Source organism: Gymnodraco acuticeps, unplaced genomic scaffold (genome assembly GCF_902827175.1).
Source record: "Gymnodraco acuticeps unplaced genomic scaffold, fGymAcu1.1, whole genome shotgun sequence".
Taxonomy (NCBI): Eukaryota; Metazoa; Chordata; class Actinopteri; order Perciformes; family Bathydraconidae; genus Gymnodraco; species Gymnodraco acuticeps.
In genome coordinates this window covers 2,024,150-2,047,052 of record NW_022990966.1, presented here as the reverse complement: position 1 = coordinate 2,047,052, position 22,903 = coordinate 2,024,150, and the positions used below count along the sequence as shown (strand labels likewise).

Here is a 22,903-nt window from a genome sequence, read left to right as displayed (position 1 = left end):
CGTCAAATCGGACGCAAATCTGGATCAGCTCCGTTGTAGCCCCGTTTTTAGAGATTTGGGTACGGAGGAAAAGAGAGAGGGTTTTATTTTCTGACGCTGCGTGAGTTCCCTGACACACCGGGGACACATATGTATGGAAGACATCAAAAAGTGCATTTTGCATGATAGGTCCCCTTTAAAATACAATAATGTACAGTAGAAGGAACATCTGCATATAGGGAGATGTACGTTGTATAAACAGATGTGTATATGTATATCTATATAATGTATGAACAGATGGGACATTATGGCATTAACATAAAAAAAGAATATAAATATGTGCATTCATTGTGCGCCATAAGAAATAACAGCTGTCATCCAACATATTGGAGGCTCTCACTGTGAAAGGTAATGGCCAGTAAGGAGAAAAGTGGACAAGTTGCTTTTTAAAATGGATTGAACCTGAAAACAGTGACGGGCTGACACCGGGGATCCTGAGTGACTGCAGCTTAGTGAGAGATGACATGACAAGCGCATAGTGCTTTCTGCTCCACATCCCCGCTGTCAGGAGTGACCCACTTTCTCTACTCTAATTGCAATTCCATCTTTAAAACTGTATTGCTATGCACAAAGGAGGACTCGTTGTGCAAACACAGTCTGCAACACAAGGGGAGTAGGTTTTTAATGTTGAAAGAGTCGGGTGGGTTTATTACGTAAAACACAAACAAATAAGTATTTACAAAGCATTGCTGCACACAACATGTTTGTTCATATGTGTATGTGGCTGTTTGCAAATTCTGGGGCCAGATGCTCTGAATAAAGTGGCCCTCAAGGGGAACCTGAAGGCCACGTGAGACCTGCTCTTTCTCCCTATCTGACTCTAGAGACCAAAACTAATGGTGCATTCAGGCACATCTTGTCAGTTTGTACAGTCAAAATGTCCTAATTATCTCCAGTTAAGTTGCTCCAATACCCAGTGAGGTGTGAAAACGCTCCATTACACCCAAGATAACAGTATGAGTCGTGACATTTAACCAATAGTGTTATAAAGGTGGGGTATGTCATTTATTTCAGAAACACTTTTTGTTATATTTCATGGAATGCTCTTAACATCCCGATAGCAATGAATACATTAAATGCTTTGACAATAAATACATAACAAAATGTCATCTGTGGAAGCCGTGGCGCTGTAAAAAGCACGACCAATCATCTGCCTCGGCCCGGCTAAAGTAACTGGATGGCCTACCTGCCTGTCAGCCTTCCATCTGTGCACAAACTTATCTCGTGCCCTCATTGGTCATGTGCGCGTTCGTGTGTGTTGGAGGAGGGGCTCCGTAAGGAAGTCTGAAGGAAGGGGCAGATTGTTTCCGGTTGTGTACTTTCAAATTCTAGCGCACTTGAGCTGGTTTCTCCAAAATGACATACCTCACCTTTAACTTGACACAGATATTTCAAGCCAAGACTCATGTTGTACCTGTGTCCCTGTAAGACTTGTCTGAACGTTGATGTCATTGTTCCCAAATGTACATCAAATAATTGGTCACACAAAATATATAATGATAATATTCCCGTCATTTTACACGTGTTTGTGATTGTTTGCACTGTGTATGTTACATATACTATATGTCACTACTTGTCGATGTGCAAAATAAGGCATGTTTGTCTATGTGTGTCTGTTCCTCTGACTGCTGCTTGAATCAATAATATGATTTATAAAAACATATACTATTTCAAAAGTGGCACGCATGTAGAAGTAGTTTTACATTCGGTACTTTTATATATTGATGCTATTTTTTTCCTTTCACTGAAGTACACATTTTAATGGAGTACTTTTACTTTCTGTAGTAATAGTGTTCTTGCTTTAGTAAAATATGTGAATACTTCATCCTCCTCTGTTTAAGTGTTGCAAATCACAAAACATTTCAAACCCCTGGTACGATGGGATATTGTGATATAACTCAACAATACAATTTGTACTAGGTTGTGGCTCAGTGGGTAGTGCTGATCTTTGGACCACGGGGGCACTGGTTCGAATCCCGCTGCAGTCAACATTCCGCTGTGTCCTTGGACAAGACACTTCACCCGTCGTCTGTGTTGCTTTTGAATCGGGTGTTATAGTGATTTGTTGCATTGGGCTAAAGCATGTTTTCCATGTCATGCTACTGAAAGTGTGAGTGGACACAGGACATATTTTAATTGAAGTATAAATAGACAGCATCAACTAAAAGAAAAAGGCCTCCTGGTCATCCTGTAATTTATTTACTGCATTTCTGTTCTCCTGGGTCCAAACTGCAGAACCAATTGTTAAGTGTCTGGCTGAGAAAAAAAGAAGCCTCACACACTTCCTGTTTTCCTGCTAGGCCTCACTCACAGGGGATTGTCCACAAATGAATAATATATCTTCTCCACTTAATTTGGAAAGCAGCTGTAATGAGGCTCTTTTGCTCAGTGTTTTCCACTCTGGGCACGTGCCATGAGCGCTGTGTGGTTCAATTCTAACTGTTAATGGGTTGTGGTAAACATGGCGTAAGGGCAAGAACAAATTATTCTTATTTTAAGGGTGTGCAAATTTGTTTACGCAAATTAGCCCAGAGTGGCAGCAGCCTGAATATCAATATTGATCTTGTGACTTAAAGACTGCATGAATTTTAGACATATGTATATGCCTAATACATCAAACATTAAAGTGTTTCTTTAAAGGTCACCTATTATGCTAAATCCACTTTTTCATGTCTTTTATACATGTGTCTCCTCTGTGTAAAGACATTCTGAAAGTGAGATGTTTTGCCCTTCTGCTCCACGGGAGGTTTCTGTCCTCCCTGAGCTCGCCTTAGGACACCTGCGTTACCGTTTGACAGGTGTACCGCCCCAGTCAAACTCCCCACCTGCCACTGTCCCCGGAGCGGGTCATGTTTTGTTTTTGAGACCTATAACAAAGTAATGAAAAACAGTATAATAGGGGACCTTTAAATCCAATAAAGGTAGCATTTTAAGCTCTATTAATCATATTTTAATATTCACGCTGAGGCAAATGACTATGAGAAATATGGAAGGTGTCACTTTTATGACAAACTCAGTAAGATTTTTCAAAAGCTCTGCAGATCTTTGGAGATGTTAGCCTGTTTCAGTGCATATTTACTTTAGGGTTCAGTATCACTGCAAGCGTAAAACAGTCATTTCAACATATATTCAGATTGCCTGTAACCAAACGTCAGAAAAACACATGTAATGAGTAGCTGGGGACATCTTCCAGATCTGTCAGTGATTCGACTCTCAATGATTGGAGTAGATAAATGACAACTAGGTGATTTCATGTTTATCATTCATAGATCGCTAGCTTCCTACATCAATGAAAAAAAGCAAGAGGATAATGGCCATCAATGGGGAAGAACTTGGAAGGGTTCAATATCGAAGACCATGTTGTTTAAAGCTGATATAATGTCCTTAATCAAGGTATTTATTTGACGTATTAAGGCAACTGGTTGGGGGGGGGGGGAGGGGTTGTATATAGAGAACAAATATATCATTTTAAATCTGTGATGTGTGGAGGTGGATCCAACCTTACGAAGTGAAGCTATTTTACAGTTTTTTTTCTTGAGAATTTGTGAATTTAATCTTTATTTCTCCTAAATTACCATTTTACACTCAGACAATATTCAAGTTTTTGTTCGTAAATGTGTATTTTCTCACATAGATTTACCACTTTAGACTCAGAGAATATTGGATTTTGGAATTGGTCTTTCTCGTATCGCAGACTTTAACCTCAGATTTCTGAGCTCTTGACTGAAATATATGGCTTCAAAATCTCAGAGATTACGAGTTATTTTCTCAGAAATGTACTTTAGAGAATGCAAGAATTTTGCCTCGTATCTTTACCACTTGAATCTCTGAGAGTATCTAAATGTAATCCCAAATAATCTGAGTTAATTTCTCGATATATTGTGCATATATTCAGCTCTATAATCAATATTTCTTCCTAAAATAGCCCGTATGTCACCATATTACAAATAGCTTGAACACTGCCTTTAAGCCACCTTCTGTTTAAAACTCCTCTCCTCCTCAAACATTTGTGGAGGATGTTAGGAGGAGCAGGGAGGAGAAATAAAACCCATTAAACTGTGAGAGTAAAATACAGCGACACACAATCTGACTGTAATTTGACCATAAAACAGTCAGCCGTAGTCAGATGTAAATTTATTGAGGAGTCGTAACGTTTTACTGCTGCTACTCCGCACTGGATAGTATCACAGTTTCTCGGAGCTGTTAAGATTATGATCCTGGATGATGAGTTACAACGCAAACAAGCCATAACCTCGGTCCAATTATTTTAATTAATGGTAAAATATTGCAATTAATGACCAATTGCAAGCCATAAAGAAGCAGAGGGTTCCTGCAGGATAATAATGGGAATTGTATTAATGAGCTTGTAGTTAAAAAAGTATTGTCGAGAAAGAATCCATTTATCTTTTTTTGGAAAAACAATGGAAATAACAGAGGAGGAATCTCATTAAATACATTTACTAAAGTGTTTCTTTCTTCTTCTTCGACTCCACTACAATTCATAGCAAAATATTGCACTTTTTACTTGACTTAATTTAGCTATAAGCTTTAGTTACTTTGTCCAAATAAGAAGATGTGTTTTTCTCTGCATCATTTACTGTGTACGCAGTAGATGATGACTTCGAAATATGACTGAGAACTTCTTCAGTGTTTTGTTTTTTTATTTATATTGCATTTATTGCATACTTTTCTACCTTAAATACTAAGCTATACTTCGCTGATTACACTTACCAATGGTGCAATTTTGAAGTATTGACTTCCATTAAAAGCTACGTTATTCTTCTACTCCATTTAAAAGCTAAATATATCAATGTTTACTGCACTACCTTTATTTTACTGCTTTAGTAAAGAGTTTATTTAAAACTGCAATATATTACAAAGTCTTTCAAATCATTATTTTGTCTGTCTACCTCAGTAAAATGCTATTTGACAATCTGATAGTGACATCTATTACATGTCTCACTTGTTAGACGCTTTTATCCAAAGCGACTTACATACTCAATAATGAGGACAATCCCTACAGGAGCAGTTTGGGGTGAAGTGTCTTGCCCAGGGACACAACGACATGCTGACTGCAGTGGGACTCAAACTTGTTACCCCAAGATTCGAAGACCAGCACACTATCCACTGAGCCACAGCCCCCCTGCTCTATAATCATATATTACTCATGGAGGCCATTCTCTCGACATAAGTACTAACACTATACATTTAGCGGATAATACTTCTGAACTTTGATTGAAATTAGATTTTGAATGTAGGACTTTTAGTTGCAGTATTTTAACATAAATGACTCTTTACTGAGTAACATCTTCAATGCAGACCTTTCTCTTGTAACAGAGTTTTCTAAAAGTGTGGTAGCAGTATTTTTCCTAAAGTTAAGGATCTGTCTATTATTTAAATAATGGAGGAAACAATAAGCATCCTCCGGAGCAAAAGCAGATGGCGTCCTGTTTGCTGTTTGATCCCCTCTGAGAGTGTGAGGAGCATGTGGCCTTTATCAGTCTTATTAACAGATCAAATAATCCACATGAGGGGGAAAAACAGAACAACAACAAAATAAAACTGTGGAAAATCGAAGATGTGAAAGTCCTTGTGTTCTGTAAAGTTTGCTGTTTAGTCGACTGTGTCCCCGCACAGTGCGCCGCCGTTTTATTGATAATGAGCAACAAACCTAGAGGACTGCAGAGCAAGCTTAATTAAGAAATAATTGACTTATATTTTTTAATCAAGTGAGTTGTTTGAAGGGTGTGAGGGGTGGTCTCACACAGCAAGCCTTACCAGAAGACAGCAGGCACCAGAGATGGAAAGCAACAAAGTACATTTATTGAAGTACTCTTCAATTTCGAGGTACTTTACTTAAAGGTGGGATAGGTATTTTGGAGAAACCAGCTCGAGTGCGCTAGTACTTGTATACACAACAAATACACAACTGGAAAAAATCTGCCTCTTCCTTACAGAGCCCCTCCTCCAACACACACGAACGCGCACATGACCAATGAGGGCACGAGATAAGTTTGTGCACAGATGGGAGGCTGACAGGCAGGTAGGCCATCCAGTTACTTTATGGATTTTTTGTCAAAGCACTTTGACAAAAATATATAAAGCAGATATTCATTGCTATCGGGATGTTAAGAGCATTCCATGGAATATAACAAAAAGTGTATCTCGAGCCAGTTTCTCAAACTTACCTACCCCACCTTTAAGTATTTCCTTTTACTGCTCCTTTATACTTATGCATATATTGCACTCTGCCTAACTGCACAACACAAATGTGGGAAAATCCTTATTTTTCCCCAAAGGGCTGAGGAAATAACGTAAAATAAAATGGCTTGAAATTGCGAATCTAACACGATTTGAGATGCAAAAAGAGAACGACGTGTGTGTGTGGGTGTGTGGGTGCGTGTGTGTGTGGGGGTGGGTATGTGTGTGTGTGTGTGTGTGTGTGTGTGTGTGTGTGTGTGTGTGTGTGTGTGTGTGTGTGGGGGTGGGTGTGTGTGTGTGTGTGTGTGGGTGCGTGCATGGTATAATTGTGGCAGTAGGCAGAATGATGTCAAAGAACGAACATGATGATCAAAGCCATTATTCAAGTAATTCAAGTTTTGCATGTCAACGCCTACATACTGTGTTTCAAACATAACATCTATTTAATTGATGGTATTTTTCAATAGTGTATGTTTCTTTTAAGGTATTTTGAGCCATTTTTTGTGTCTATTTGATGGTATTTTGGGTCTTTTGGGGTCTGTTAGTGGTCATTTGATGTCTCTTTGTAGGTATTTGGAGCCTTTTTGTATTCTTTTACTGTCTCATTGTAAGTATTTTGTGTCTTCGTGAAGGTTTTTGGAGTCTTTTTGTAGGTATTTTTTGTATTTCTGTAGTTATTTTATGTCAAAGATCCAACACGAGGAAATTATGATCAAAGCCAATCATTTCTGGTTTAGCATGTCAACGCCTACACACTGTGTTTCAAACGTAATATCTCCCTCCTACACAGGCAGGGAGGACATGTATAAAATCTCCTGATCACGTTGATCTGTTTTGACACCTGTTTAGCTGCTATCGCTGATCATTCCTCCTCCTCCACTTCTTCTGAAACTCCACTTAGCTCTCGCCGGTGAGAGGAACATTTGAAATTCTAGCTATGTACGCATGAAAGGAAATAGAATTGATGCCTAATGTATATGAATGGGAGCCGTGGCGTTCAGGTATTTCACGCCGCATGCCCTGACAGTGGCTAAAGTGAATAAGTCGTCAACTCGTATAGAAATTCAAATTGTATCGCTGGCTGGAGCTGAGCCTATTTTCTCCACAGTGCTCTCGCCATGAGCCATACAATAGTCAGGGAGACATCTAATGAGGCAGAAGAAAAAATATTAAGAGGAAAATCTTTAAACTCGAGCAGTTGGCGTATTCAATGGCCAGTCGCTAAATTCAATGAGGAATCTTTTGTTGGAGCTCCAGGCCGAAGAAAAGATGGAGAGAGTGACTGAGACAGGCTCTGACAATGTCAACCAGCACAGAGGATGGAGAATGTAAGGGGGGAGGGGAGTTTGGGGCCCTGAAGGTTGATGTGGAATAAAACCTGTGCTGGACAATGCCTCCACCTTATCTACTATAAGGGTATCAGGTGATGTGGGCTCAGACATGCAAAAGACCCCTCTATCCCTCTTAGGACCAAGACATATACACGTTATATTTTCAGTTGTTTGTCTCATTTTATGTCTCTTTGTAGTTGATTAGTAATCATTTTTGGTTCTTTTGGAGTTCCTTTGTGTGTCTTTGCAGGTATAGTAGTTGTTTTGGGGTAATTTCAGTCTTTTTGTAGCTGTTTTGTGTCTCTTTGTAGGTATGTTGCATCTTAATGTAATAATTGTTTCTCTTTGTGATTGTTTTGTGGTCATTTAGTGTCTATTTCTGGTTGTTTTATGTGTCTTTGTGGACATGGTGTGTGTCTCTGTAGTTATTTTGTGGTTGTTTTTTGTGCCTCATTGTAATTGTTTTGTGTCTAGTAATTTAGATATTTTTGGGAATTGCTTTGTGTCTGTAGGTCTTTGGGGGGCTTTTTATGGGTTATTTTAGTCTTTGTGGTTGTTTTATGTCTTTGTGGTAATTTTGTGTGGTAATTTTGTGATATTTTGTGTCTTTATGTTGTCATTTTCCTTTACTTTGCAGTTGTTTAATGACACGTATTTTGTCCTTTTGTCTCTCTTTGTGGCTGTTCCTTTTCAGTCTTTGAGCATCTGTTTTTATCTCTTCAAAGTCATTTTCCGTCTCTTTTGTTTTAAGTTTCTTTTCTGTAACTCTGCATCTCCTTATGCTCTAAATGTGTCACTACCAGTAACATATTGAAGGTTATTATCTTCAAATTCTTATTCCTTTTTTTCTAAAATGTTGCAACTTTTAAGAAATCCAATTCTTTCCCAGGATAAATGAAATGTTTGATTAATAAATGTGATCTTTTGAATTTAACCACAGTGCTAAATGTGCCCTTTTTTAAGCATCCTTGCATTTTCCATTGAGTTCTTTGAACTATTAAACTGAGATTTATTACATTTATATACATGCCCTTATTGATAATCCTGCCCACAAACCATGCTTGATTATGGATCGACCTCACAACCAAAGGGGATGAAAGCAAAACGTACTCACTCACATCTACAGCAGATAAGCTCCACTTAACATTAACTCGTGCATTTGATCAAACAGCTGTTGGAAGACAAAGATCAACTTCCTGTGCATTGCTAATTATTGTAATGATGAAGACACATGGAAACAATCTCAGCGCCGTCGTCTGATGTCTTGCAGTTTTGTTTGTCTCAAAGAAGCAGCAGAACTCAGGGTGTTGTTGCCTTGTGGATTTTTTGGTGTCACTATTTGTCTTCTATTATTTCCCTGCAGCTGAACACTGCCCCCTAGTGGAGAAGGACAAGTCAAATATAATATTCATTTTAGGTCCCAGTCATGCTTTTCCGGTTATTATTATGTAAACGGTCTGCAGAGTCACAAACCCTCAAAGTACACCCTGTAGCGAGTACAACTCTAACACAGAAAACACCTGTCTATGCTGCCCCAGAACGCCTCGTTGGAGATTTCTCTTTTTCCATTGTTTTCTTCTTGGGTACAGTGACGTAACCATACCCAAATGGACCCATTGCAACAGCGAGCCGCGCAACGTCCCGCCAACATGGCACCCAGACCCCTCGTTTGTCATTACTGGCAATATGATCTAGCTGCGGCCGCGGACAGTCCACGACACTACACGACACGCCCACCTGACACGACACTACGGTGGCTGAGAAAGGTCTAGCTGCGGCCGCGAAAGTTGTACTTCCAAATATGGTCAGAAGAGAGCACGCCCAACACGTGAGACGCTGACAAATATATACTAGGCTTGTTTGAAACAAGCGAGACCTGCGCAGACCTGCACAGTTGCGATCAACGTCTTGCACCTCACAGGTGTGGCATATCAAGATGCTGATTAGACAGCATGATTATTGCACAGGTGTGCCTTAGGCTGGCCACAATAAAAGGCCACTCTGAAACGTGCAGTTTTGCTTTATTGGGGGGGGTCTGGGGGGGGTCCGAAAACAAGTCAGTATCTCGTGTGAGGGGTAGGATTAGGGTTAGGGTTAGGGTAATGTTGTGAATCGAGTGGCCCATGGTGGTGGTGGGGTTATGGTATGGGCAGGCGTATGTTATGGACGACGAACACAGGCCACTCCATTCACAACATTACCCTAACCCTAACCCTAATCCTACCCCTCACACCAGATACTGACTGGTTTTCAGACCCCGCCAGACCCCCCCCAATAAAGCAAAACTGCAAGTTTCAGAGTGGCCTTTTATTGTGGCCAGCCTAAGGTACACCTGTGCAATAATCATGCTGTCTAATCAGCATCTTGATATGCCACACCTGTGAGGTGGGATGGATTATCTCGGCAAAGGAGAAGTGCTCACTATCACAGATTTTTTTCCGATTTGTGAACAATATTTGAGAGAAATGGTTATTTTGAGTATATAGAAAATGTTTTAGATCTTTGAGTTCATCTCATGAAAAATGGGAGCAAAAACAAAAGTGTTGCGTTTATATTTTTGTTCAGTGTATATATATATACATATATATATATATATATATATATATATATATATATATATCTTAGCTCTTAGCTTGACATGCTCGACGTTCAGTTAGCATGTCAAGCTAAGATATATGTATATATCTTAGCTTGACAGATGGAACAATGCATGTACTTTAATTTTTACAATAATCTGATTTTGTGTAAATTTTAAATATTAATTGAAGGTGTCTTTCACATTTGAATGTTTTTTATTTAAAACATGTATTAGCTGCTATACTGTAGACATGTAAATATGTATAATTATTATTCTAAGTGTGGTTTAAAGTTAAATGGTAGTTATTGAATTTGGGTAGAGCCAAGTAACCCAGGTGGATGCAATCAGGTAATTAGGACAGAGCCTCTGTTTTTAGATGGGGTTTGTGGCCATGCTGTATAGGCCTGACATTTAAACTGAAGGGCTTTCTGTTCGAACCAAAGTGAAATCTAGAGGTTGTTTTTTGCATAACATATCAACCAAAGAGTAGAGCTGGCTGAATCAGATGGAGTTACACTTTTTTTTTTTTTTTTTTCAACAAGATATCAAGACACAAAATGTGCTCTACCAAATGGTGGCGCTGGCAGTTAAAGGGTTACCTTCTGAACGTGAGGAAGTATGACCAGCTTTGTCCCATAGAGGCCAGTCCATTGCTGCTTGTTTAAGGAGTTAACTATTTCCAATATTAAAATCACTTAAATTGTATTCTATTTTATTCACATAGACAAACAACACAACACTCCGTGATGGAGCACGCCCAGAGCTCAACAAATTGGACTCTGACACCTTCCAGTGTCCATTTTGTGAAAGGACCGGGTCACACCCAGTCTGATGGCTCATTTGCAGAGCCACCAGAGGTCACTTGTGAAATATGGAGGTAAGTAAATCTATAATTCTATATGATCATTGTATACTTCATCACATTACATGTTACTTGTTAGATGTGTTTAATGCCTCACTCATTACATGTGTTATTTCTGTGCCCCAGGACATCCTTGGTGTAAATTAATTTTGAATTAGAAATTGAACATTAAAAATTAGATTTATATTCAGGTTATGAATTGTTAATAATGCTCGAATAGTATCCTTATTTGGGGTAGGCACAATATGAGCATAATCACACATTCAATCTGCAAAAATTCAGTTTATAGGCAAAAATATTATCGTTGGTGACATGATTATTTATTGCTCTCGCACAAACACCTTGTTTCAAATAGCATATTTACAAGAAATTCATTTTGGTTTGTTTCTAGAATCCTGTAAACCACTTTCTGTCTCTTTTTTAGGTTATAATGTTTATAAATGCCATCTCAAATGTGTGGCCAGCAGCCATTATCACTGTGGCTTTTGCCCAACAATCATTGGGAGAAAGGAGATGTTCTTTAGTCACTTTAAAAACTGCTGCACCGGTTGGCGGTGGCCCCAGCAACCACAACGACTCCTCCAGTGATGGCCCCGACGGCCGCTCCAGTGATAGCTCAGGCGGCCGCTCCAGTGATAGCTCCGGCTGCTGCAGCAACATGGCACAATATTTCCACAGCCCCCAAAATTGATGTCAAAGCGCTAAACCACAACATGTTGTTTTTGTAGCCTACAACTAAAAAGGAAAAACCAACAAATGCACATACAAAGGCACCACTCATCCAAAACATCGGACATCACAGCAAATCGCCACCTAAAATCACAGTGCATAGATAAAAAAAGGGGACTTTTTGCAGTTTCCAGGACCTTTTAAGGGTCCTGTGCCGTGTAGGGCTGAACGATATACCGTGTCATGGCGATAACCGCAATATGCGCATGCGCGATATTCACACCGCAGGGAAGTGCGGTTTTATTCATTTAAAAAAAAAAAATGCTAACGCACTTTAGCACAGAATTCAAAATAAAGATACCCTTATTACTTATCGAAACTGCATATACAATATATCCGATTAAAGCTGAGACTCCACAGATTATTTAAGTATAGTATCTAAGCGATCCGATCTCGCAACAGGGGAAGCAAACACAGACATCACAACACGTAGGCCTACCTTTTACGGAGCTTCTAGAGGAGATCGATCTCACCGTAGCTGTCAATCTGATCAAAAGACGTGTTCAATGGCATTACAACGAGAAAAACGCGGCTGAATCGGTTGATCCATAGGTTGATAATGTATATGTGGCTTTGAAGCAATTGTTTATAATCCATAATTCCATTTTTATGTAAAAAAAAAAGTTAGCTGCTAATGGTAGCCACCAGAGTGTATGCAGCTTCCGGTTTTGGCTACCGTCACTCTCACTCCTTATTTGGTAATGTGTGTGTGTTAGACTCATGGATGTATAATAAGAACATAATGAATAAGAAAATATTATTAATATAATAATAATAATATTATAATAATTTAATAATATTTAGAAATATTAAGATCCCCTGAGACACTGTCGTGAAAAAAAAAGTAAAGTACCCGCCGGGACTTTGGGGCTTAACAGGTTAAAAAAAACACAATATATACCGCAGGGGGGGGGGGGAAATCGCGATGTCAGTTTTTTTCAATATCGTGCAGCCCTAGTGCCGTGTATTCATGTCCAAAATTCTAACTTGGGTATCACCTGTCAGTTGGAAACGTGCAACAGGGCATATGACTATGCACGGAGAAGTGGGCTAGTCGGGTTTGACTGCGTCCATGTCCAGTCCTTGACGTACAGCCCTCTGGCCACCAATTCACCTATTGTTCACGATGAAGGGATTCTCACAGACATGGTAGTGGGTTACTACTCCTAAAACACATACTACATAGAACTTATGGTACATGCAACATTTGTTTTGTGTGGTACTGTGTCATTCTGAATCGAGCCTGGATCATTTTTGGAGGAGTTTATGTCAAAATAATGGTTGACTGTCTACAGATGCCCCTGGACACTGACGAGGACCACTCCTATAACAGGAGGCCTTACAGCTTCCTTCCTAAAGAGTCGGTTAGTGAATGAGTGAATGGACACATTAAAGTGTACAACCCCTGATGCATGTGATTTTATAATATTACATATGACTTCTTCATACCATCTTGTCTTATCAGTGAGATGGAACTTTGTTCTCATGACCTCACCAAGAACATGAGTGAGGAAGCACACCAAAGGCTGAAGGACTTCAGTGAAAGATTCCGAGGAGTTTTTAAATAGGCTTTAAACTCCTGCAGGTCAATATTTTTTTTTAAGTTGACCAGCTCTGATTTTCTAAATGATGTTCTGTTCAATAAATGTTCATTGAGGAAAACGGTATCAGTGTCTTATTTTATATACATCACAGTGAATGCTGAACTTGCCGGACCATATACTGTAGTTGAAAGTACACAATGAAACACTGGCTTGCTTGTATCAAATCAATACAATTCCCACATGCCCTACCCCGGAACCTGCGGTCTTCAGACTCTGGCCCCCCGCATCAACCTGCGATCCTTCGGGGACAGAGCATTCAGTATGGCAGGCAGCCCCCACTCTCTGGAACGCTCTCCTTGCGGAGATCTGCAACATCCCCACGCTTGACGCCTTCAAAAGGGCCCTCAAGTCCCATCTGTCTGCCAAGGCCTTTGGCCCCAAATCTATTTGTTGTTTTGTCTGACTGTCTTTTGTTATGTTTGTTTCTACTCCTGAGAGAGAGCTCCAACAAGCCGTGTAGGACAGAGAGTGAATACACATACTATACAGAGATGCTGTATGAGAAACCAATGTGATTTTGGAAAATTGCAAAAATCTATTCTAGTAGACCCCAACAATGGAAATATGATCAGTAGAAATGGCCATGACATGATACCTTTAAGTGCATTAAAAATAGCAAAATAAGTAAGTAGTTGTTAATAAATGGAACAAAAATAATACTCTCTATATAATGCTCTTGAACCACAAACAGGATATAACCAGAGAAAAAAAGGAAAAAAATAACACCCCAGAATAAAAATGTAATACAAATAAAAGCCCCAAAACCCAATATAAACAACAATTAGACATTTTATTTTTGCAGCATGGTGAATAATAATGCCAGGTTTTAGACTTATTAAAAATAATTATATTAATAATATATTTAATGTATCAAGCACTTCTACAGGTGCTCAAAGACACTTTTTGCTTTACAAAGATTAAAATACATAATACAAATAATTATGATTTTATTTTGTTGTTATTAGATTAGAATAAAGGCCCTTTTATATGTTTTTGTACTTAAAATAAATTAGTTTCCTACAAATGTCCTTCACTGCAGATTAAAACTCGCAGGAACAACAGCGCCCTCTGCTGGTCGTTCAGTGAAACATCGTGTTTATTCAGTCTGCAGGTGTTTTTAATCAGCTGACGTTGAATGTGTTTATTTATATTCCCCATGAGATGCACACAACCTCTAAATCCTCTTGTGTGTGCCATCATCTTTAATGTGCGTTCCCCGGTGCCTCGTTTTTTTGGGAAACGCACCGTGTGTCCTTGATTGCCGAGTACACAACTATCAAAGAATGCGCCTTGGGTAATGCTTAAAATTAGTTTTATTTTTTTATTTGGGGAAAAAAATGAGAAGATCAAAGCAATTGATGCTGGCACCCAGACAGAATCAGGAGGAGGAGGAGGGGGAGGAGGAGAAGGATGTGGAGGAGGAGGAGGAGTAGGGGAGTCTGGCTTCATGATGGGGGGGGGGGGGGATGGGGGGGTAGTCGGAGGTACAACAGATGTTCAGGTACAGGAATACATTTGTAATTGTTGTGTCTGGAAGTTTCCATTTTGTTTTTTATTCCCGTTTTGTTTTTGTCCTATTCTGCATGCTGGCATCTCTGCATATCTTTAATTTAGTTTATTAAAACATTTGATGTTACTTCCTGCCATCATATTGTCCTTAAAATGTCAATAATAATAACTTTTTTTGTTCTAAATGTTATATTTTTTTTTTCTCCATTCCTGCTGTATGTTACTATGAGATGAATAACACCATGAAAGTCACCAAATACCTAGTTTCCTACTATTTTTCAAGAACAATAACGTGCTTATGTCTAAAGAATATTGTCTATTTTTGGGTCAAACGTGTTATACTTTCTCCATTTCTGCTGTTTGTTACTATGCAATGAAGCATTATTTGTAATGCATAAATACTTAAAGGTAGGGTAGGTAAGAATGGAGAAACCAGCTCGAGTGCGCTAGAATTTGAAAGTACGCAGCCGAAATAAATCTGCCCCTTCCTTCAGACTTCCTCACAGAGCCCCTCCTCCAACACACACGTTCGCGCACATGACCAATGAGGGCACGAGATAAGTTTGTGCACAGATGGAAGGCTGACAGGCAGGTAGGCCATCCAGTTACTTTAGCCGGGCCGGCTCAGATGATTGGTCGTGCTTTTTACAGCGCCACGGCTTCCACAGATGACATTTTGTTATGTATTTATTGTCAAAGCATTTAATATATTCATTGCTATCGGGATGTTAAGAGCATTCCATGAGATATAACAAGAAGTGTTTCTGAAGTGAATTACCTACCCCACCTTTAACACATGGGTTTCCTCCTACTTTCCAGGAACAAAAGATGTGTCGATGTCTCAATAATAAGGACGTTTTAAGCTCTAAATTATATTTATTTGCTCCATTTCTGCTGTGTGTTACTATATGAGATTCATCACATTATGTACGGCATACAACCATTTAGAAAAAAGGAGGGGGGGAGGCGGAGGAAAAAGCTTCATCAATCTTGTTGTTTTTTCCATTCCTGCTGTTTGTTGCTATGAAATGAATCGCACTATGCAGTGCATTAAAGCAGGTTGAATGTTTGATCCTGCTTTTTAAAAGGTGCAATAGAAACCACAGTGAAACTCCCAGGATCCTTCAGTCTGCTCCTGAAGGTCACACAGAGTCGCTCGGAGCACGGAGAATCAGATAACAGCTGCTGTGATGTTGACGAGGACGTTTTAACCGGCCTCTTCAGCTGCACTCTTTAATCTGCCACATTTTCCTCTCCACTCTTCAATTTCACAAACAGGATTTGAACTGAAGCCTCCCACACAGTAAACAGTCAACACTCAGCTGCAAGTGGCTGAGGCAGATATTTACCTCGCTGTGAGTTCACCACCAATCAGCTGCCAGCAGTCCGCTCTTCTTCTCCTGCCGCAGAGATGTCTCCAGTGGAGAACAACTGGCAGTAATGAGTTCAAACAGGAAGTCGAACAGCGGGTATTTTTGGGTCACTTTGTCATGTAAGCTGCCACTTCCTTCTCCAGGCTGTGGGCGAAGCGGTGGTTGAGGAAGAGGAGCTGGCCGTGAGGAAGCAGGCGGCTGAGCAGAGCGTCGATGCGGTCGCTCCTCAGAAGGACCTGCAGGGACAGGAGGAGTTTTTAAAGATGGCAGGTAGTTGTAGAAGGAAATAAAACCTGCACGACCGCCACCTTTTCTTCCTTCTTTATTCATATTAGATTGAAGGAATCATACAATGTGGAATGAGTCAATATTTCCCTTCCATTTACCTTTTTCTAAACAAAGAGTGCAGTAGTTCCATCAAAGAAAAATAAGTAGAAGAGAGGGAAGGTCTTATACATTAATTACATTTAGTCTTTGCCATCCTCTGTCTACCTCTAGCTAAAAAAAATGGTGTGTGTTTAATGCATAACTTTTGTATTAACATTCTAAAGAGAATCAATTGATATGAAACATAATAAACATAATGATGGTGATATTATTAAAAGAAAGAAAAATGTATGATGATATAGAATAATAAATAAAGACACCAGCAATATGGATGAAGGAGAAGATTGACAGCAAATATGATGTGCAATGTAAATCAATGGTTTAATGCATAAAACCTTCTATTATATTGATAAGTGCATTTTGCTGCTCTAAGCGTTTTTGCTTCATTACTCTTGCCTGTTTGATAATGTACAACCAAAAGGTGTACAACCAATCCTTCGTGGAAAAACAGTCAAAGTTAAGGAACCTCTGTTCCATTTGCGATAACAGGAAAAAAGCAATTTCACAGCTTTTACTTCATTAAGAGCAATCGGGCAATTCTCCATCAAAAACCAGTGCACTTGAAGATATTTTACATATAGACAGAAAAAGGACAATTTAAATAATTTGTCTCCATCCAGATAATATCAATTCTCTATCAAATCTAATCTGGGTTGATGTGGTCTGAGCGTAGATCGAACTCCGCTTCAAAACATGATTTGTGGTCATTAAAAACTCTGCAGATATTTAACCTTCATGTAAATTGGAGTTGCTGTTTACTTTACTATTACATAATGCTCTTTATCAGTTTGGTGCAGGGTCTCCTGAAGCTCTGGTTGGACATGAGGGCCTGTCTCACCTCGCTGCCGGGCCCCAGCAGGTGCAGGTGCTCCAGGCAGTGTCGGGTCAGGGTCCGCAGCGTCCCCTCGGCCAGCAGGAGGTTCTCGTGGGGCTCGCAGACCAGCGTGAAGCCCAGGCTCTGGACCCCCAGCCACAGAGCGCTCATCTCCTCGGGGAAGGGGTCTCCGGCCCTGAGCCGCAGCACCCCGCTGTCGGCCTCCTGCAGCGCCAGCGCCTCCTCCCCGGGGAGCGCCTCCATCAGCAGGCGGCCCGCGGCCCCCCGGGAGAGAGAGGCCGCGCTGTGCACCTGCCTGACACACAGAGCAGGAACACACTGGTTACCTCACACACACTAAGTATTGTGCCTGAAAGTCAGCTGAACGCATCCTTTTGAATCTTTGTTTTTGCTTCTCTTAAAACTGTCTTCATTCTGTTTTTATCTTTAGAAACAATTTATACCATGTTTGAATTTAGATTTCCTGACATTTGTACTCTATTGTGTGTTGGTTTTGTTCAGAGATTGAGGCAGGGCTGGCAGGAGCCCTTTTCTGCTCATTTTTAGGTTCATACTTCATTATTCATTATTATATTTATGTAGTGTCTCTACTGTGACATGTCTCCAAGCTTTAATGTTCAAAAAGCTCTTCTCTTCTCATACTGCCTGTGCTGCAGCACCTCTGTTCACCCTCTGTCTGAAACCAGAGCCCAGTCTACTCTGATTGCTGGCCGGCTCTGTTGATATTGGTCAACCGCTTTTACTTGTACCGTCCACTAGACTCCGAGTTACGTCGCGAGCTTCGTTCGGCAGCCAATTACCGCAAAAATAATCTGTGATGCGTTTGTGTGTATTGTGTTTGTTTCCCGGGGAAACCCTCACAAGAAACACCGGCTGTTGTTATGCCTGCTGTGACGTTAAGTTGCCTCTTGTAATTATGCCTTTACAAGCTTAAAAGTTGTTTTTATCATCTGAATTTGGCGAAACAAGTTTAATATTCTAAAAACCAAGACTTTGTTTATTTGAAATCAGATGAAAACAAACTGTCACGGACCCTGCCGTGTTATCTATGATTAATACGCTTTTCATTCATAATGTCAGCGGGAGGGAGGGGGAGTGGTGCTGAGGAACAGCAGAGTGTGGGCTGACAGGTGTCTGTGTTGACCCTTATTGTGGAATAAGGGGAATGCAGAGACTGGCTACAAGTGTTTTAGGTTCAAGTTAGACAACTAATGTCTGGGTAGTGTTCATGACTTCATGTGTATGTCATCTAATGGTTCATCTCAATGCACACACATTTTCCGTGCTTTCCAATAGTTTAAAATAGTTTTATTCCACTGTTAAATAACCTGTTCAATACAAACATGCCACTCGTAAAAATTAAATAACATTTCTGTGAACTGATATGTGTTTAGCGAGCTTATTAGAGGATGCTCCCTGAAAGATTGAAAAATGTCAATGAAGATGTCAGACTGAGAGTATATTTGTTAATAATTACATTGTGTGTGTGTGTGTGTGTGTGTGTGTGTGTGTGTTGTGTGTGTGTGTGTGTGGTGTGTGTGTGTGTGTGTGTGTGTGTGTGTGTGTGTGTGTGTGTGTGTGTGTGTGTGTGTGTGTGTGTGTGTGTGTGTGTGTGTGTGTGTGTGTGCGTGTGTGTTCCAAGTGAATCTGAGGCCCCCTGGTGGCCAGTACATAAATGATGTGGCCCCCACCACCATCCAAGTTGCCCATCCCTGGCTTAGAGATATCTCGCCCCTTAGCCTCACTTACAATGTGATTGAGTGCAAATACAAGCCGGATGTTACATAGTGATGTCACTACGTTGTAGAAGTTAACAAAGGATTCCAATCGAGGTGCATAAAAGCATATAAGGGCCGCTTTTAGAAAAAGAAAAGAAAGGGAGGATTGTTGGACTGTTTATAATGTATAGAGAGAGGAAGAGAATTATAGGAACAGATAACAAGACATTACCTCAACATTAAAGTCTATTTTATGAATCATTATGTTTATCTTAACCTAAATATGTAACTAACTAATGTTCATCATCATAATGTGTTGATCAATGACACCACATGAGTTAATATTCATATCTTAACTGAGGCCTTTCACAGAAGGTCTATTGTTCCTCCATGCTAGGAATGAATATTGTTAAATGGCATTGTTGTCATAGCTTGACATGCAGTAGTTGAACAGGATTGTCATTTGCGTCCGTTTTATTCTGACAGGAATAATCACAGGTTGTCATGTAGGAGAAGAGAAAACTAAGTGCTCAGTGAAATAAATCCGTATTTACTGAAAACAAAATGAGACGAATGACAGCCTCCAGCGGCCTCTGTGATGTGACATGTGAAACCCAGATTTGACACAAAAAAGGGGGAATACACGTTTCACAATTATGCCACATCAAGGTGGAACGCTCTTCCCACAACTGTAAAGGAAAGTAAAACTATACTTACCTTCAAAACCTCTCTTAAAGAGCACCTTCGGGGGAGAGCATTGCAAAACTGGCCCCGGTAATGGTACAAATCTCAACCTGTCGTTCAATGGACAGCTTCCCCCCCCCCCCCATCTATGTATATACTCGCATTTTAGACTCTGTTACTAACTGTATATCTGTAGACTTGGTATGTCTTAAATGTCCGGTTAGGATGTATTAGAACGAAATCTAAAATGAAAATTGTAAATAAGCAATCTGTATGTAAAAAAACCACCTGTATGTAAATTGTAAATAAGCCATCTGTATGTCAAATATGTCTTATATGTCTTAAATGACATGATGAATTGGAAATGGGGGACCCTGATGTAAACAAGACGAAAGTCTTTCTCTGGTCAGCATCCCCTTAACAATTGTATGTTTTGAGCTGTACTGTACTGTACCCAATATACAAGCTGTTAATAAACTTTTCAATCAATCAATCAATCAGGAAATCAGCAGGAAGCAGAAAGAGGAGCGGATGCAATGAAGTAAAAGACAGGAAGAGGGTGCTGTTGCTCTTGGATAAACTAAGTCTAAATGTCTAGAAATGAGAGTGAGTGAAAGCGTTAGTATTATAAACACAGGTAGAAAGTGTGGAAAGGGTATCCTCTTATGAGGTTCACAGGAATTTCATTATTTTAGAGAATGAAGACAATCATCAAGTTCAAAATGCTGAACCAAATAACAACACTTAGTACCCATTTAAATCGATAAGTCACATGGGATGGAAGCTATTGGAAATGTGGGGGCCGTTTCAATAAAAACTAAGTTCAAGACAATATTCATAAAACATGTAAAAACACTAAAAAAGCAATAAAAGGAGTTTTGTCCTATACTTGTACACCGATAGATTGATTAAGATTCGTAAAATCACATGATGTTGAAGCTATTAAAACAAATACAAAAGTTTGAAAGGATAAAACTGCTGATTTTTATTTAAAATATTCATATAAAGTAAACAAACCAATTAAAATCCATTAAAGTAAAGAAGTCCAGTGTAGTTATATCATGCTGCATTGATTTGTTGTCACTGGGTCACATCACATGACATGGAAAATATTGAACAATTGTATTAATATTCATTTAAAATTAAAAAGGCACTAAGGTTTGCCCTACTCGTCCAGTGTAGTAACAAACTGTTCATCCAGAGGAATTTCAATAACAAAAGTCTGGTAATGCTGCTAAATCGTCCTCACAGATGTATTTTCTTTTCACAGATTTCATTTTAAACTGGATGTGTTTGCAGCTCGGCTCACCGTGCCACCACCGCGGTCTGCTCCCTCTGCAGAACCCGCCTCTCCTCCGGGCTGAACTCCCGCTCCTGGTCGGTGAAGAGGCTCTCATCTGGACCGAAGACCCGGCAGTAAAGCACCCGACTCTCCCCGGCCCCGAGAGCATTGACCGGGCACACTGTGTGGATCAGGAAGCAGCGAACCATGCTGCAGAAAAACCAACTAAAATATACTTATGTTTCAAAGCAGTGTTTACTGTGCACGGGTCATGTTGTTGTTGCTGCTGATAGAGCACTTCCGCGTTAGTCAGGTGACCACTCTCAGCTGCCGTTGTTATGTGATGTTTAAACCACAAGATGGCGCTCAAAGTACGTCATATTACATCATGTCATATCACATTATCTAATATGTAACATTATGTCAGGGGTGTCCAAACTACAGCCCGGGGGTCAAATGCGGATTGCCATTGTTAATCGGCCCTCAGCAAAATCCAAAAGTATAATGAAATATGGCCCACAAATGAAACGTGTGCTTGTCTTGTATTGTACTTCTCAAATATATATGTAAACATATATTACACAGTAGTATTCATGTATTAATAAGCCCAATGTTTCAAATAAATTCAGTCAATTAAAGTTGAAAAGAAGTTGATAAGTTGATAAGAAAAAAGCCCAATAACTTATTTGCATAACAATCTTGAAATATACACTTCCTATGTCCTCTTATAAGCAATCTGAGGCTTCTGTTTTAAGGAATGAGCTGCTAACAAAAAGAATGAAACCCTCTGGAGAGCTGTGATGTAGGCTGTTTGTTTTCTCAAAGCATATTCAAGTATCAAGCATCATTGACCTACATTTGATTGATTTTGCTAACTTATAAGACAATATACCTTTAGTGAGTGGACCAGCCCTTCGTATATTTGACTGTATGTGGCCCTCGGTGAAAAAAGTTTGGACACCCCTGCATTATGTCTTATTATATCATATCATATTATATTATATCATATTATATTGTATTATATTCAAATAGCATATTCTATATTACACCCAGAAACATAAAGATGTATTATAAATGTATAAAAATGTATAAAAAAATGTATAAAATGTATTATTATAGTGGAATACCACAATATGCATTTGCATCAGAAACAGAGTCCGAATACGTTATTCCCAGGGGAAAGGGGGCTCCATTTTAGAATAAATAAATACAATAAAGAATTAAACAAATAAAATAAAACACCAATATTTATTGAAACAGGAGGAAATTAATGTTAAAAAATGTGCACATTGTACAATAATATATAACAACAATAAATATGTACCCTACAATATTAGTGAAACAATATATTTATGATATTAATTCTGAGATGGCTTGCTGAAAAACATATTAAAACCATTACTTTATCAGATCAGATCACCCTCAACTGGATAAGAAAGGACCAAACTGAAAACATGGCTGAGAGGCAGCTGCAGGGATGTTTGATCACAAAGTGTTTCAGCGTCTCAGCACACAAACAGAGACAGCTGTTAATCCAGCAGCTGCTGCTGGTCATGCTTCTTTACCCTGCTGAGGCCCTGCTCAGAGTGTGTGTTTGAGTGTTTGAGTGTTTGTTTGTTTGAGTGTGTGTGTGTGTGTGTGTGTGTGTGTGTGTGTGTGTGTGTGTGTGTGTGTGTGTGTGTGTGTGTGTGTGTGTGTGTGTGTGTGTGTGTGTGTGTGTGTGTGACAGAGGGAAGAGAAAGAAAGAAAACCTTCACTCAGCTTCGTTAAC

General features: G+C 39.6%; 1 protein-coding gene across 1 annotated transcript; it reads right to left on the bottom strand.

Moving 5' to 3' along the window:
* Positions 1–14,668: 14,668 nt before the first annotated feature.
* On the bottom strand, positions 14,669–21,441 carry ap5s1 (adaptor related protein complex 5 subunit sigma 1). Its single transcript, XM_034235244.1, has 3 exons — positions 21,160–21,441; positions 17,452–17,743; positions 14,669–16,462 (listed from the first exon to the last, which is right to left on the bottom strand). Exons 1-3 carry the CDS (start codon positions 21,339–21,341, stop codon positions 16,334–16,336), a joined length of 603 nt encoding a protein of 200 aa, XP_034091135.1. The 5' UTR covers positions 21,342–21,441; the 3' UTR covers positions 14,669–16,333.
* Positions 21,442–22,903: the final 1,462 nt, after the last annotated feature.